Here is an 18,148-nt window from a genome sequence, read left to right on the forward strand (position 1 = left end):
TCGGCCAAGAGGAGAAGAATGCAGATTGATCCTGTACACTTTGATTTATGTAGTATTTTAATAAAAGAAACTTACTATAGGATTCAATATCATTTTAAAAGCCCCTGAAATGAGCAGGATAGGGCTCCCTTTATAAAGAATAACTACTTTATATAAAGCTTACCATACCTTTTAGGAAAGTGAGCATGTGTCATGTCATCTCCACGAGTGGATCGATCTGATCTTTGGCTATAAGCAGAGAGGAGAAGAGGCAGTGAAAGCCCTCAATGTCTTCTACTACTGCACGTATGAAGGTACAGCACCGAAAAAAAAATTGAAATTATTAGTAAGAGGAAAAACCTCTAACTCTTGGTCTTATCCACAGGTGCTGTAGATCTGGATGCCATTGCTGATGAGACGGAGCGCAAGGCCCTTGAAGGCATCATTAGCAACTTTGGACAGACGCCCTGCCAACTCCTGAAGGTGTGACTCTCAGATGAACTTCTACCTTCTCACCTTCTATGAATATGAATATAATTCAAATCATTTTCCACTAGAAAAGCTGCAGTCACATTTTTATCTCCATACAGGAGCCTCACCCGCCGCGTATGTCTGCTGCAAATGCATCAAGGCGGCAGTCGCGTCTGGATACCCTTCCTGTTAATATCTTTGAGCATCTTGATAAGCTACGCCCGTTTGTGGAGGTAATATCTAGGGATGGGTATGATAAATCAAAATGAATGGATGAATCTAATCATCTAATACTGCTATCAACAAGGTCATAATGTGTAATCACTACCTCTTTGAAGCAATGCAGACCATAATTGCAGCATAAACAGAAGGCACAATTAATTCAGGCTAGGTTGCTGCCTAAACAGGCTTCTGTTAAAAAAAAATATTTTTATATATTAATTTTTATATATTTTTATATTGTTAAAAAAAAAAAAGTAAAATATAGTATATTGCAACAAACCTACAAACTCGACATGTTCCTCTTCCTGACCAAGTAGGTAGAATGTTGCAGGAGGCTGCCAATATTTGACCCACTTCAGGGTCAGCGAATACTCCTCGAAATGCATTTTATTTTTGAAACCGATATTTTATTTTATTTTAAAATATTTAAATTGTTCATTTAAAAAAAAAAGTGGACTTATTTAGTCATGCTGGCCTTTAAAAAGTCCCCCAAATATAATTTAATATTTGTGTATGTGTATTTCAGGCTGAAGGAGCTTTAAAAAAGTGGAAAACAATATGAGTATATAATATTTTGCAGCATTTTTTTTGTCATATTGTTTTCCCAAATAGTGGTGCGGGCCTCAAATTCTGTCCCCTGTGGGGAGCATTACAAAAAATAATTGAGAACCACTGGTATAAAATATATTTATCTAGTTTAGTTAAAAAGGGTTCATATAGCTAAAGCACTTGGCAAACAGGTAAAAATCCATATGCCTGTGAATATTCCCATTCATCCAGGCCATTGTATTCTCAGGGCATTGAATCGAACTGAATAGGAGCTGTCCTATCTAGTCTGACTTGTGTGTGCCCCACCTAGTCTTTGATGAACTGATGAAACCTGCTCGGACGAGAGGCGAAACGTCTTCTAAGACAACTTTAACAGTCCAGTTGCGATCGATTTAAGGCCTTGAGAAAGGTAAAAATCCAAGGTCTTTGTCAGTGGTTTGATGGTTTGTGTACTCCAGGTGGTGAGCGATGGCATTCCTCTGGTCCAGGCGGTCGTACCAAAGAACCAAAATCGATCCTTCATCATCCAGGGCTCAGATATGCTGGTACGGTTGACACCTTCATTAGGGCCACAGCTAACTGTGTAAAAAAATGAGTATCACCCTCGTTTTGTCCGTCCAGGTGACTGTGAGCGCAAATGGCTTGATAGGAACACATAGCTGGCTGCCGTATGACAAGAACATCGCCAACTACTTTACCTTCACCAAAGACCCAGCCATTACCAATCCCAAGTGAGTCCACAAACTGCTTTTTAAGGTCATGAATTGAGTGAGATAACAAAAAACAAAGTTTTACAACACCCCAAATTTTCCAGTTATTTATTGAAATTCAAGTCGTTCAAGTGTAATGGCCACATCAGTCCATCGCTGATTTGAGATGGCCATAAGCCACTTCTATGACTCAGCTGGAAGAAAACTTTCTGTCATTACGTGAATAGACGTTTACAGGCTATATTCATGTACATCATCTGCATCATCATCTGGTTAATGCGTGTCATGTCCTGGTATAATATATGGGGAATAAAAAAGTGCACTGAGGAGGCGTGTATTTAAGATAGGCAGGTGATGCGCACCAGGAGGAGGAAAGAGTGGCGTTACATGCCAATCTGGAATCCTGCGAGCCTGCATTTAGGCCACAGAGTCAAACTTTTCACAAACTAATCAATGAAGTAACGTTTTGACTTTTCCTTATTTGACTGAATGATTACCCAAGTGGATGCGCGTTCGTGAGTGGAATTGCGGCTTTCACTTCAATAATTGAACTATACCTTGCCTTGCCTTATTTTTGTAGGTCATACGGAATTGAGTTTTGTGGTTGATTGTTTTGTTGGCGGGTTTCATATGTTTAGTTCCCGGGGGGAGAGAATGTCTTTTGCAGGATTCATTTGGTGCAATTAAACAGCCGTATTGGATGCAATAGAGCATTTTTTCTCCCAGCTGATGGCTGGTCCTCCTGCGACCTCAGTAGTTTGTGTTGTAGCTTCAACACTAATGAGGATAATGAGTATAGAAAACGGATGGATGGATGGACGTGTTTCAAAGACCACAAAATGGGTCAACAATTTAAAGCTATTCTGCAGAAATGGAGGTTGATCAAGCCTTGGCAGTTGGTGCAACTAATTCCTGCAAGTGCGCCAACTTCTGGAGTACTTACTACCTCCTCTGTCTGCATAAAAACAGTGTTCGGAACACACTGTGGTACTATACCCTCGTGAACATCAGTTGAACAGCATTGTTCTGGAGAAAGTAATTCGTTGCTTCAAAAACAAAAATGGCAAGAAAAAAGGGAATTAACAATGGAAGAGAGACAGACCAGCTTAACACTTAAAAATGTACAGTGGTATGAAAAAATATACTGTAGGTTTTTCCTCCAGCGAAATTGGAGTGTTCTAAAACGTTTGACTGGTAGTATACATATGGTTGTTTCACTGAATACAGTGAAACCTCAGTTAGCATACGCACTGCGGTTCGTGTGTTTTTTTAATGGTTAACGATGTCAATTTACGGTTAAATTTTGCCTCAGTTTACATCCATTTTCCAGTTAGCATGCAATATGCCGCACATCTCGTCACGTTATTAATACACTCGGTGAGTCCAACTGTGTTTTTAATGTATTTTTATCACAAAGCATCCTTGTTAGCAGACTATGAGCTCGCTAATATATGGAAACAACAGGAACCGAAGGGCAGCTCCATCTGTGATGTCATCAACGTTTGGCTCACACGGTTCTTTTGCGTTTGATTTACAGGACACAGCGTTTCCTCGGCGGACCTTTCTCACCCAGTGTAGAGCTCAGCGCTCAGGTGCTGGTGGTGTCCAACGATGGACGTCTACTCTTCAGTGGAGGACACTGGGACAGCAGTCTGCGGGTCACCCAGCTGGGCAAAGGCAAGCTGGTGGGCAGGATCTGCCGGCACATTGGTGAGCTCTGTTGTATTCACTCAGTGGACACTTCATTAGGTACACTGACACAATAACTGTATCAAACATTTCTAATGAACAAATAAGACAATGCTTGCTGTCGTAGAGCGATTGATTATATTTAATTATAACACTGTGAATGTCCTGTGCAGTGGAGTGCAAGGTAATAAATCAATGTAATGTAATGTAAGGTAGTATAATATTAGCAGTACAAACTAAAACCACAATAATTAACACGTTGTTAGGTTAAAGGTCCCCTACTATGTAAAATTGACTCTGAAGTTCTGTTTTTTTATGACATCATGAAGGAAAAGCCATCTTCCTCATGGGCATGATACCCCCTCCGAACTTCCCCCAGTTAGATAGGCGCAGCTTTGTTAAAAAAAAAAGAAAGGCTTCACTACACATTTTAAAATTAAACATATTTAATATAATATAATATGGGACCTTTAATACCTCTAAAAACAGAGCATTATCTTTCACACATCTGTGTTCCCCAAAGACGTTGTTACATGCCTGGCTCTGGATCTGTGCGGCATCTACCTCATCTCTGGTTCACGGGACACGTCCTGCATCGTGTGGCAGGTTCTACAGCAGGTAGAAAAGCTTAAACACAGCCGACGCAGTCAGAGGAGTTCAGGGTGTGTAACTAAAAGGCGTCCTTTTCAATTTTAGGGCGGCTTCTCCAGCACGCTGTCTCCTCGGCCCGTTCAGGTTCTATGTGGACACGATGAGGAGGTCACCTGTGTGGCCATCAGCACGGAACTGGACATGGCCATCTCAGGGTCTAAGGTCAGAGATGCCACTCTGTTGAACACGAACAATGCTAGTGGTAGTGGTTGGACATTGAAGTACATCATATATTTGTAATTTAAGAAGTGTGCAATAAGAAGTAGGAAGAAGCAGAGCTGATTGAGTGAACAAACATGGCAATATTTACTGTATTACATATTTGAAGCACTTTCAAGCATTAAAATGGCTAAACAAACTGAAATACAAATGTAAGGCATTCAGAAGACACATTCAAAGATGTTGCGATGATATGTACTATTCTACACTAGTAGACACACACACACACCAAACTTAATTGCAAGAGCAAAAGGCTTTGAATTATCTCACAACAGGCGCAATAATCCCTAACACGGGCTACCGTTGCAGCCGTAACTCACGCCAAGCTAAAGCTGAACTCTGAACCCCCGATGTCACTTTCTGTCCGCTCCCTGCTCAGCTCCCCTACCATCGGAGCACATTTGCGGACCGTACCCTTACTGACTGAATATTTGTTGCTGTCATTTTGTTGACCAACCACTGGTAGGATGGGACCGTGATTGTGCACACAGTCAGAAGAGGTCAGTTCCTGAGAACACTGCGGCCTCCAGTTGAGCTTTCCCACATCTCCAAGCTCCAGGTGGGCATGGAGGGCCACATCGTGGTGCAGACCTCTCAGGAGAAGCGCTCTAATCATGGGAAGGTACGTCATGGCTCCGCCAGACAGATGATTTATTGTGTTAACTGCTTTACTAAAAGTGTGTTGCTTTGCACAGGGCAAATACTCCATCCATGTTTACTCGGTCAATGGCTGCCTGTTGTCGTCCTTCACCATGGAGGAGCAAGTGAGCGCTCTTCACCTGGTGTCTGAATACATCATCTTGGGCACCATGCAGGGCAGACTCGACATTCGACATCTGTGCAGGTACGGAACAACTCGACTACATTCAAAGACATCAGTGACATTACTGGGTCGAGTCAGGGTCCCACTTAGCAGCACAACTAAACTGCAAAAACTGAAGTCAAGATCGGGTAAATGATTTGTTGATTATTGTGACAAGCCTAGTTGGGCATGGTGGTGGTTATCAATACCTGGTGGAAGGAGTGAGCATATTTATTGTATTATATATACGTATGTTACATACCGTATGTATATTTAGTATGTCAAATATAATATTAGGATATGCACATTGTTTCATGATTTCAAATTATATCACATGTATTAAAAATAATAAAAAGAAAAAAATACACTTTTGGAATTTTGGACTTATTATAATAAGAATAATTTTTTTTATCATGGAAGAACAACAACAGGAATGTACAATATACAAAATACAATGTACTATATAATACTTCAATTTTGAGGCACTGGAAAGGTGCCTGTAGTGCTGCAGTGCTGCATTGTATCATTAACAGCATGTGATTTGCGGACAAGCAGCAAAGAATGGGACCTGTAACCAAAGGTTACCACGTTCGCTTCCCACAAGTAATGATCAAGACCAGGGATGTTCAAACTTTTTCCAGCGAGGGCCACATAGTGAAAAATGAAAGCATGCCAATTTGATATTTAGTTAAGTATATACAGTATATTGCAAGAAAAAACTGCATCTCCGCTTTGTAATATACTGTAGGTGAAACAGCCTATTATTAGGATGAACTAAGGATTATTAGGATGCTACTAAAATGACATTATTTGTCCTCATAATATTACGAGTTTATTCTTGTAAAATGCATACGTTTTTTCTTGTTAGGATACAACCGTAATTTCTGGTGTATAATTCGCTACTTTTTACTTAAACTTCGAACCCTGCAGCTTATACAGATGTGCAGATAATTTATGGCTAAATGCTAATCTCTTCACATCTCCTTTACTTCAGAACTACTAGTAATTGTTTAAATACTTTCTTGGCAATCACAAGCTATCAGTGCACTCACAACAAGCTTGTCAACCCAATGGAAACCAGTGGAGGTCAGTATATATACCAGTATAACAACATAACAGTCTCACTCACTGTGTCATCTTTCAAACAACACTTTACTAACAGCACTAAATTCATCACACAGCACCTTAATACTCCAAAGGTGTGTGTACAAATATACAAACAATATGAGTTTAAAATTAAAAAAAAAACATTTTAAAGTTTTCCCATAAGGCATTGCGCCTGAGCAACGCATTCATTGGGGTGCTGCAATGATGTCAGCTTCCCTCTGGACTTTGGGCTCCGGGTCCTTTGGCTCCCTCTGGTGGACAGAAGCAGCATTGTAGTGCCATTTTCTATGCTTTTCTATGCTCCTCCAATGAAATGGTTTTCTCAAACGAAATGCATTATGAGAACACTTTAAATGTTTTTTTATATATTATACTCGTATTGATTCATGTTTCTATATTTCTGAGGTATACCTTGTGAGTGTTAAGTTGCTGTGTGATGACTTTAATGTTGTTTGTAAGATGACACCGTGAGTCAGACTGTTATATTGAGCAATGACCTCCTGCAATTTCCAATGTGTTGACAAGCTCACCTTGAGTTTATTCATAGGTCATGATTAGCTCCTCTCAAATAAAGAGCTAACTGATCCTCACGGACTCGTGCGCGGCACAATATGTCACAATATGACGTGGACATGTGTGGCTTATACACCAGAATTGACGGTACTTTTTGCTCGTAATGTTTTGACTTTATTCTTGTAAAATTACAGCTGTTCTTTCCATTTCTGCTGCTTTTTAAATGTCAACTATTTCAACTTTCTTGTAAATTTTCTTCTCGTACTTATGACTTTATTCCTATAATATTTTATTTTTTGTATTTTTTTCTCATAAAATATTACGACTTTAAAAAAAAAGTCTTTATTCTTTACTATTTCAACATTATGCTATTTTTGCTCATATTACGTTATTCTTGTCAAATTCCATATTTTTCTTGTTTGATGACAACTTTTTTCTCGTAATATTTTGACTTTATCCTTGTAAAACTACGGCTGATTTTTCCTTTTTTATTTTTTTTTGCTGAATTATACTTTTAGAATGTGCCGCAGGCCGCAAATGGCCCCTGCTTTAGACACCCCTGATCTAGACAGATACTGCATATACTTTATTGATCTGAGCTCCAGCAGCTTAATAAAATATAGATACAGACATGCGAGCAAGGTGCAAAATCCCATCCAGATTGAGTGTGTGTGTGTGTGTGTGTGTGTGTGTAAAATACAGCGTGGAGTGGAGTGTCACAGAATGTGTTGATCTTAAGTCAGAGCAAGTTTTAAGAGGACATCTAATGATTTATTTTTCAGCCTGGATGCTGCCGTCCCACCCTTGGCCTTGAAGGTGCCCGTGAGGAGCGTGTTCGTCACCAAAGAGAACAGCCACATCCTGGTGGGACTGGAGGATGGGAAGCTAATAGTGGTGGGGGCAGGGAAGCCCGAAGAGGTGAGAACCAGGACAAGTACTTGTGAGATGTGTGTGTGCGCGCTGAGGAGGAGGAGGAGGAGGAGGAGAGGAGGAGGTTGTCTCGCATATGTTAAGTGCTTGTGTAAAACTGCGCTTTTTCACATGATAATGGTGTGTCGCTGGTGTAACGTCTACGTGTCAGCCTCTCTCATGTTGTCTCTCCATGGCATCAGGTTCGCTCAGGACAATTCTCCCGCCGCCTGTGGGGGTCCACACGCCGCATCTCTCAGGTGTCTGCAGGTGAGACAGAATACAACCCCAAGACTGAGGCTGCGGGCAAATGAGAGGCGCTCTTAAGGGACACTTGTGGAGATGCTCTACGCTCATTATGGCTTTCTTTTTACAAGCCTGGGAAGACGTCCTCAAGCCTGTGATCTTTCAGAGACAGAGCAACTGAACACTCAGCACTTTTTAGGGGGGTTTCTAATTCAGGAAGCAATTTATATTTGATTGTGTGCTGTCTGTTTTTAATCAGCATCATTCCAAAGAGTGAGTTTGCTCGTGTCAGACTACACACACACACACACACACACACACGTCACTATTTTCCAGTTACTGTGCCAATGATTCTTAAAAAAAACTCCTGCAAACTTGAAAACTTTTTGAAAGAGTTCCATGATGCATTACCGGTGACCACCACCAGAGGGCCACTAGTGCCTCAAGTGCAAATAACCCTGCTTTCTTTAATTAAGGCTGTTACAACTAAAGCAAAACACGCGCTTTAATGGTCTAGTACGGGAAATATATTCACTCTATGAAGATAATGTTGGAGATGGCATGCAATGAAATTAAGAGGTGGCGTAACTGTTGCCTTACACAATGAAGTAAACACCTGCTCTTATTACTCTCTGCATGTTTTATATTCAACCTAAGTGGTGCCTTTTTTTAGCTTGCGTCTAAGCATATAAACACTGATTGCAATCATCTGTCATGCCAGATTTACACACACACACACACACACACACACACACACACACACACACACACACACACACACACACACACACACACACACACACACACACACACACACGTCTCACATGTGCAGAAGATGGTTTTAATCAAGTCAAGTGTTGGCCTGTGCTGCTCGTGTGTTTGGTTATGAAAATCTGATGCTGGAATGCTTTTGCTGTGGTCAGAGGATACTAGTTGGTATGCAGCATCACGACAAAGGGAACTGTTTGGGTCCATGTGGCAGAAAAAAGAAAAGTCCCAAAAATGTGGCGCACAAACAGTTGAGCAACAATTGGTAAGTATTGCTCAGGCAGAAGAGAAATGAAATCCTGTGTCTTAATGCCTTTCTGTTTTTGTTCATGAATGTAACATACCGCCTTGCTATGCACTCACGCTCACATTTGTTTAAATGCAATCTATGAAATCTTGGTGTAAATACACTGTATATAATGTTTCTGGTGTTGTGTGATTTAACTTAAAGCTTTGGACCAGCACTGACTTTGTCATTTCTACTACTCACACTTTGTGTTGTGTGTACTTTTTGTGACTGTCTACACTACAATTTACATTTTCAAACACCCAGCTGCTTTTTTCCTGATAGGTAATCCTTGAGGGCCCTTTAGAATGAGGTTACTTTTTTTATCCTAATGTTTTGAAACATCTCTCCGCTCATAAAAAGAGAAACACATACAGCGCGACCTCGGTTAGCGGGTTTTTGGTTAATGTCAAAAATGTACACAATGTACAATTTTGCCTCAGTTTGCGTGCATTCTCTGGCTAGCATACAATATGGCACGTGTGAGTACGCATGAGTACAACTGTGTTCAAAATGTATTTTTTTAATCACAATACGCCCTTCTCTGTTAGCATCCTATGAGCTAGCTAAACCTCAACCGGAGGTTACGTCACCCGTCTATGATGTCATCAGAGCTTGACTCTTAAAAATGCTAACACAAAAAACGTTTTTAAAATGTTACAATTATAGTTTTACATGCATAAAACAATTCTAAATGCTTATAAATGACAAATTAAAAGGATAAATGAACATTTAAAGGTTATGTTGACCTTCACTGGTGCCGTTCCCAAAGACCATGTGGCTGCGAGCTCAACCACCACCGTCTTCCTGTTTAAGTCCCCTACTAACGAACATCCGACATGCGAACATTCAGAGATACGAACACAAGCCGACTGGTTTATTTTTTCATGTGTTTTGCCTTATAAGTCCATATTTATACTGCTATAGTACATACTTGACGGGCAAACCCATATTTATACTGGTACATGCTTGACCAGCAGAGGGCACTGTGACACTGCTAATGGGACCAACAGATACAGGAAGACAGGAAGAGGAGAGAGGAAGGCTAAGAGTTTTATGATACAACCCGGACAGAGCGTGTGATTAAAGTTATGAAGAGTTAATAGGCCTGCTTAATTCTACACCACCCACAGAACATTACCTCTTTTAGAAGAGTCTAACGATAACTCCTCCTCCTCCACCACCACAACAACGTATGCTCGACCACTCCTCTTCAAAGGTAAATAACATTTATCATTATGTATTATTATATCATTTTTATTATTGTTTTTTTTCATTAATTATCCTCGTTTAATATTACTACTGCATCCAAACTCATTTATTTATTTACATACATACACATATACTGTATATGTATACACGTACATGTAGTACCTATTTCATTGGTCATATTACCTTTTCCCCTACTTAAGAACAATTCGACTTAAGAACGGTCGTCTGGAACCAATTGTGTTTGTTAGTTGGGGACTTAGTGTATTTATATTGTTGGAGATGAAATTCTCAACTTAATAGAGGTCTCAAGGACCACTCTGTTAAATAAATTTCACCTCCCCTTACATGTTCGTTAATCTCCAATTATGAGAAGGAATAAGACTTACACACCAGTAAAGGGTTAAGAAAATGTATTTCACATTCTTCGGATATCCGGGCTAACTGTCTCTCCTAATGTCCTCCTGTGGCTTCCTGACCAGAAGAAGAGAGTCTGCCCTGCGTGTTGAAGCTCCCAGCTTTTTATAGGGGTTTCTCCAGACCACTGACATACTGTATGCTTCTCGTACCAATACACCTTATCTGGAACATTCCTTGTGAGTGCGTGTGTGGCAGTAACAACTCTGAGTTGTGTTTTTTCTGACGTCGTCGTCTCACATCCGCATCTTTTTCTGTACGAAATTGCACATTCACTTATGTGAATGCACTTTCTTTATGTGTTTCTATAACCTACTTCAATAAATGAAGTCTTTCTATAATCTACTTGCAATAAATGTTTACTCGCTCAGCTAGCAAGTTAATAAAACAATATTATCCTACAATATGCATTTCTGATTGTTTTCTGCATGTGAAACTATAAAACCATGTTTTGTGTTAACATTTTTGGCTTTCTGGTACAAATGAATTGGATTTGCAAAATTGATTCCGTTGACATCTGTTTCGGTTAAAGTCAGACCAAATGAATGACGCTAACCAAGGTTCCACTGTACATATTTCGGTCTGTCATCAAATTACTTCACCAACTTCAGACCTAACCTTTGTTTTGTTTTGTAAGAAATATTTTTCAAGTTTTGTGTGATTTTTGTCCGTGGGGTATAAAATATTTCATTATTTTCCAAAATCAACTGCAATATTTGGGATGAGGTTATTACCAACCTCGACTGTCACGATGTGGCTTACGCCAAAAAGGTTGGAACCCGTGACGCAGACTGACACAGCGCTAGTAAGAATACTATTTATTACACAAGGTAATAAATAACAACAACAATACAAAAATAACTACAAAAAGATAACAAAGGAACACAGGGCTTGAGCCAAAAACTACAAGGAACGAAAAACACTGCGAGGCAGGAAAAAGGTAACGACAAAAAATAACTAAGGAACACAGGGCATGGGCCAAAAACTACAAAGAACAAAAAACGCTGCAAGGCAGGAAAAAAGGTACTCACAGAACAAAAGGAGCTGCAGGAAAAAAGGTGCAGAGCAGGTAGAGGCAGTAACAAACCACAATGGCAGAAAATACGCGAGCAAAGGGGACCAGTTGGGAGCCAAGGGACGAGGAACAGGAAGCAGGGTTGGCAAGGGAATACAGTAACTGGCAACTAGGTCGTGGATAGGTGGCGGTATATATGGAGAGTAGAAGATTGATCACAGGTGTCCCTGATTACTCATCAGTGCAGCCATGACACTGCAAGGACAAAACAGAGGCGGCAGCAGAGTGCAAAACACAGAACATGACACTCGACAAAGTCATTGACTCAACATTCGTTTTAATTAATTGTTATTTTTGGAACAAATAAGTGTTTGTAAAAATAAATAAAAACACATACACTTTTTACCCTTAGGTTCCAAAAAGGTCTCAGAAAAGTGGAATAAAATGTAAATGTAATTAATAAATATTTGTTTTCACATTTACCACATCAACTCTTGTCAGACCTTACCTTAAAACATACAATTTTATTGTTTTAAAAACATTTTAATGCATTTTTATATTCTTGTTTTTTCTCAACCCCTGATTGTTTTCAATGGGGAAAAAAAAACAAAATGTGCAGTATTTTCCAAAAAATTAGGTACTATGTGGAATATGAGATTAATACAGCCTTGACTAGGTCAATAATCGATAACGACATTGATTTTGATGCATTATTATTTTTGGGAAAAATATTTACTCACGCTTTTTACCCTGAACTTCCAAAATGGTCCCTCCCATAATAATAAATACTAGTAATAATATATAATAATAAATATGTAACATGTAAAAAAAAAAAAAAATCCGCTTTCACCACATCGAATATTGTGAGCAACTTCAGACCTAACCATTGATGCAGTTTTTTTCTAATTGTTTGAAATATTTTCAATGTAAACTGCAAATACAGACTATTCTTGTAGACGCACGTGTCATGTAATGAATGCAGTCCCTCCTCCCGCCAGTTGCTAATGATAATGATAATGATAATCAATAGAAATGAAGGGCAATCACTTAGGTCAAGTCGTCCAATTATTCTGGTCGTTCCTCCCACCAGTTATTAATAATCACCTCCACCTTGCATCCTAGCAATAAGTGAAAAGGCTCAACATAATCCACAAAGTCAACTCACACGGTACCCTTTGCTCATGCACATGGCAACATACGTGTCATGTATGCAACTGCTCCTCCCGCCAGTTATTAATGACAACCTCCACCTTTCACCCGAGTAATAAGTAGAAAGACTCAGCATAATCCACAAAACCAACACACAAGGGACGCGTTGCTCATGTAGCTCCTCCTCCCACCAGTTATTAATGACAACCATCACGTTACATAACAGAAATAAAGACATCATCTCCAAATAAAGCACAGTGTCAGGAAAGACGTAGTGATACAGCATTGTTTCATGAAGCGATGGCACACGTAAACAAGTCTCGGCACAGTTGACATGGCCCAGTGCGAGTGCGCCCTACAGCTCCAGTGGTGTCCCACTGCTTTTGTGTAGTGACACCATAAGCACCGTCAATGTTAAAGTAAGAAATAAGGCATAAGGCGAGTATGCGACGTGAATCATTAAGCACATGTTATTAAGATTATGATGAAAGGTCGGTCTTAAGTTTGACAGTGGAAATGCTTAACTTCTTTTTACACTTATATGACAGTTGAAACATTGCCTGTACAATAAACAAAAAAAAGGTTTAAGACGGCTCCAGGTTGACCCCGGAACAGATGAAATTGTCATTGTTTCCTATGAGCACTTAGACAACCTCCTAAAGTTGCCCTAACAAGGCCTGCGATCACATTCCCGGATCCAGTTTTCAGCCAATATCCTGAGCATGATCCACCCGCCTACCTTTTTGTCCTTATCACTGAAGAATGAGTGGTGATTGTGGTGTGAAGGAAGGAAGCGTCCACGTAGATCCTCCTCCTAGCATGCGTCTGTGATGTTGGGCCCATTGCAGTTGAAAAGGTCACCAGTGAGCAGCATCACATTTTACTTTAGGAGGACACTTTGATCTCCTGGTGGGCCCAACATCCTGTCGGCCTCCCCATAAACACCTCCGAGGTACAATTGAGCCGAGTGGGGAGTTTCTTGGGGGGTGATAAAACCAACCAGCACCCCCCTCCAGTCAAATACAAGCCAGAGAATAGTGAATAAGGGAAGTGGAGTAGGAGGGTGAAGAAGGGTACAATGGTGGGAGGGGATGACACCTCACGTTCACTTATTGGCAGCGTCTCCGAGTCCTGACCCCCCCCACCACCTTCAGCTTCTCCAGACCCGGGGGCACAAATCGCTCAATCGCTCCTTCTTAGATATTCTAAGAATATAATATTACTAATATTCTAGTAATTGAACCTGTATACAGTGGTGTGAAAAAGTGTTTGCCCCCTTCCTGATTTCTTATTTTTTTACATGTTTGTCACACTTAAAAGTTTTAGATCATCAAACAAATTTAAATATTAGTCAAAGACAACACAATTGAACACAAAATGCAGTTTTCAATTAAACTTTTTATTATTAGGGGAGAAAATCCAAACCTACATGGCCCTGTGTGAAAAAGTGATTGCCCCCTAAACCTAATAACTGGTTGGGCCACCCTTAGCAGCAACAACTGCAATCAAGTGTTTGCGATAACTTGCAATGAGTCTCTTAAAGCGCTGTGGAGGAATTTTGGCCCACTCATCTTTGCAGAATTGTTGTCATTCAGCCACATTGGAGGGTTTTCCAGCATGAAGCGCCTTTTTAAGGTCATGCCACAGCATCTCAATAGGATTCAGGTCAGGACTTTGACTAGGCCACTCCAAAGTCTTTGTTTTGTTTTTCTTCAGCCATTCAGAGGTGGACTTGCTGGTGTGTTTTGGATCATTGTCCTGCTGCAGAACCCAAGTTGGTTTCAGCTTGAGGTCACCAACAGATGGCCGGACATTCTCCTTCAGGATATTTTGGTAGACAGCAGAATTCATGGTTCCATTTATCACAGCAAGTCTTCCAGGTCCTGAAGCAGCAAAACAGTCCCAGACCATCACACTACCACCACCATATTTTACTGTTGGTATGATGTTCTTTTTCTGAAATGTGACGGTACTTTTACGTCAGATGTAATGGCGCAATCACCTTCCAAAAAGAAAAACTTTTGTCTCGTCAGACCACAGAGTATTTTCCCAAAGGTCTTGGGGATCATTAAGATGTTTTCTGGCAAAATTGAGACGAGCCTTAATGTTCTTTTTGTTCAGCAGTGGTTTTCCTCTTGGAACTCTGCCATGCAGGCTGTTTTTGCCCAGTGTCTTTCTTATGGTGGAGTCATGAAGACTGACCTTAAGTGAGGCAAGTGAGGCCTGCAGTTCTTTGGATGTTCTTGTGGGGTCTTTTGTGACCTCTTGGATGTGTTGTCCCTGTACTCCTAGGGTCATTTTGTTTGGTTGGCCACTCGTGGGAAGATTCACCACTGTTCCATGTGGCCATTTGTGGATAATGGCTCTCACTGTGGTTTGCTGGAGTCCCAAAGCTTTAGAAATGGCTTTATAACCTTTTCCAGACCTCAATTAGTCTCAGTTAAGTTATGTTTTAACGGGGGGGCAATCCCTTTTTCACACAGGGCCATGTAAGTTTGGATTTTTTTCTTCCTTAACAATAAAAAGTTTCATTTAAAAACTGCATTTTGTGTTCAGTTGTGTTGTCAATGACTAATATTTAAATTTGTTTGATGATCTGAAACATTTAAGTGTGACAAACAAAAATAGACATTTAGACAAAAATAGACAAAAAAAAAAGAAATCGGGAAGGGGGCAAACACCACTCTAGATATTACATTAACATTAGCAGTACCAGATAGATACTTTATCATAATACTTTAATAAAATAAAATGAAAATAAAATAAAAATGAAATCATGCCTTTATTTCAGGGCCACAAAGCATATAAAACAGGACAGAAACTTAAAAATATTTAGCATTGTACATTAAAATTTGAGTTCCTGTAGTAACATAAAATATAATATAAATTTCATATATTTAACAATTATTTCAGAAACATGGCACATTATAAAATAACACAGAAAACTAAATATTCATTAAAATTAGGAGTCAAATTAAATTAAATAATGAAATATGTTTTTTTATAAATTATGACTGGAAAATATCTAATATAATGATATATTATATTATAACATAATAATCAAAATAGAGATGCAGTATATTGTAAAATGAGCAATATAAGATAAAGTACAGTAAAATAACTCATTTAATTCGGGATCATAGCCCATATAAAACAGTAAAAATTGGCAGTGCTACAATAAAATAAATTATTTCTTTTAGGAGCATGGCTTATGTAAAAATGAATGTTTTAAATAAAATAATACCCAGAATATATGTTAAAAAAAATATACATGAAAAAATATACAGTATATACTGTGCATTAAGATTAGCAGTCACAAAATAAATAATTTAACCCATAATGGAATAAAATAAAATAAAGTCAAACAACTCATTTCATTTAGGATCATAGCCCATATAAAATAGTACAAATTGGTAGTCCTGGAACAGAAACAAATACCTTTAAAAATATTTCTTAGTAGCAGCTCCTATAAAACAGAAAGTTTGAAATAAAACAATATACAGTATATAAATTAAAATTATCAGTCATAGAATAAATAATTTTGCCCACACAAGACAATGCAGACAAAATATACGTACTGTATATACCTTCAAATTGGCAGTACTACAAATATATATACATATATTTATACAAAATTATTTTTGCCAGCAATTATCATTGCAATTTTCTCATTGGTTAGCATAGCTTATAGGTAATCTAGATACTTGGCTAGGGAAATGTGAGTATCCGGTAGCAGCATCACTAACAAACAAGCATGATAGATGGTCACAAGACCAGCTGTAAAAGGCAAACATAAATAATGACTAAGCACTGGGTGTCATGGACGCGGATGCTGTGCATGCTAAGTAATAGGGCCCATTGAAAAAAAAGTGTGTAAAAGATTTCTGCAGCTTCTGGGACAAGATGGCAATTTCACAGCTCTTGAGGGAGACTGCGCGCATGACCGAGCAAAAAGAGAGCTCCGTGTGACTCAAATATGACTGGAAGTTTTATCAGAGAGTCACGGCGTCCCTCTCGGCCTGCAGCTTTGAAATGCAAGTAGTATTGTGTCTGAGGGCTCGCCCCATTTGTTTGTCTCTGAAGTCTGAGGGCCCCCCTGCCATGCATTCACTTCACTTTACAAGGTGTGTCGTTTAGCCTGCGTTGCTTTTCTAATCTTTTCAGTTGCGAGAGATCAAACATGGACTTACAGTACTTCTTCTCGAGGGGATCTTCTTGCTTGTGTCACATGCTCTCTTTTGTCTCTGATAACAACTGATCACAAACCAGTGCAGCAAGAGTCCCCAGTATTTACTGACGAGGGCCGCAATGATATCTCCGCAGTACTCTAAGAACTGTACCATCACTAAACTTAACACTTAGTTCATTTGGCATTTTTTTATGTTCCTCACTGTATTAGAACGTAATATATTTCATGAATGTAGACCTTCATGATTTCCTGGTACGATGTGATCATGCAAAGCATTAAAATAATAATAAGATTAGTAATAATGACAATAATAATATATATGCTGAATATACAGTACTCTTTATTGTAGTTTATTGCTATTTATTGATTACTGCTACGACTAATAATTATTATTATTATTATGTGTATGTTGTATTTTATTTTTATTGAGACATGCTATCCTGTTTTTCTGTATTATTTTGGTTTTTTTATTTGTATTGCTAATGTTAGTTTTTGTTTTTGAGTGTGTCTGTGTGTGTATATATATATACACTGCTCAAAAATATTAAAGGAACACTTGGAAAACACATCAGATCTAAACACCTACTTGGACCCATTGTCAGAACCTACGCTGGTGCAGTGGGACCTGGGTTCCTCCTGGTCCACGACAATGCCCGACCTCATGTGGCTAGTGTATGCAGGTAGTTCCTGGAGGATGAAGGAATTGATACCATTGACTAGCCCCCATGTTCACCTGACCTAAACCCAATAGAACACCTCTGGGACATTATGTTTAGGTCCATCTGGCGCCTCCAGGTTGCTCCTCAGACTGTCCAGGAGCTCATTGATGCCCTGGTCCAGATCTGGGAGGAGATCCCCCAGGACACCATCCGTAGTCTCATTAGGAGCATGCCCCGACGTTGTCAGGCATGCGTACAAGCACGTGGGGGCCACACAAACTATTGAGAATCATTTTGAGTTGCCACAATGACATTTTAGCAAAATGGACCAGTGTGCTGCATCATTATTTCACTTTCATTTTTGGGGTGTCTTTGATTTCCCCCCTCTA

The 18,148-nt window shown here is 39.4% G+C and overlaps 1 protein-coding gene across 3 annotated transcripts in view; it reads left to right on the plus strand.

Moving 5' to 3' along the window:
• nbeal2 (neurobeachin-like 2) overlaps positions 1-9,317 on the plus strand; it is a 64,997-nt gene extending 55,680 nt beyond the window's left edge. For all 3 annotated transcript variants that reach the window (XM_054781872.1, XM_054781873.1, XM_054781874.1), the window contains 12 exons: positions 176-293; positions 365-462; positions 570-683; positions 1,680-1,766; positions 1,843-1,952; positions 3,469-3,641; positions 4,144-4,238; positions 4,317-4,433; positions 4,957-5,112; positions 5,186-5,334; positions 7,695-7,830; positions 8,025-9,317. In XM_054781872.1, the coding sequence (XP_054637847.1) occupies positions 176-293; positions 365-462; positions 570-683; positions 1,680-1,766; positions 1,843-1,952; positions 3,469-3,641; positions 4,144-4,238; positions 4,317-4,433; positions 4,957-5,112; positions 5,186-5,334; positions 7,695-7,830; positions 8,025-8,135 (1,464 nt within the window). In that variant the 3' untranslated portion in view covers positions 8,136-9,317. The remainder of the gene's footprint in view (positions 1-175; positions 294-364; positions 463-569; positions 684-1,679; positions 1,767-1,842; positions 1,953-3,468; positions 3,642-4,143; positions 4,239-4,316; positions 4,434-4,956; positions 5,113-5,185; positions 5,335-7,694; positions 7,831-8,024) is intronic.
• Positions 9,318-18,148: the final 8,831 nt, after the last annotated feature.

The sequence above is a fragment of the Dunckerocampus dactyliophorus genome, chromosome 7, assembly GCF_027744805.1.
Source record: "Dunckerocampus dactyliophorus isolate RoL2022-P2 chromosome 7, RoL_Ddac_1.1, whole genome shotgun sequence".
NCBI lineage: Eukaryota > Metazoa > Chordata > Actinopteri > Syngnathiformes > Syngnathidae > Dunckerocampus > Dunckerocampus dactyliophorus.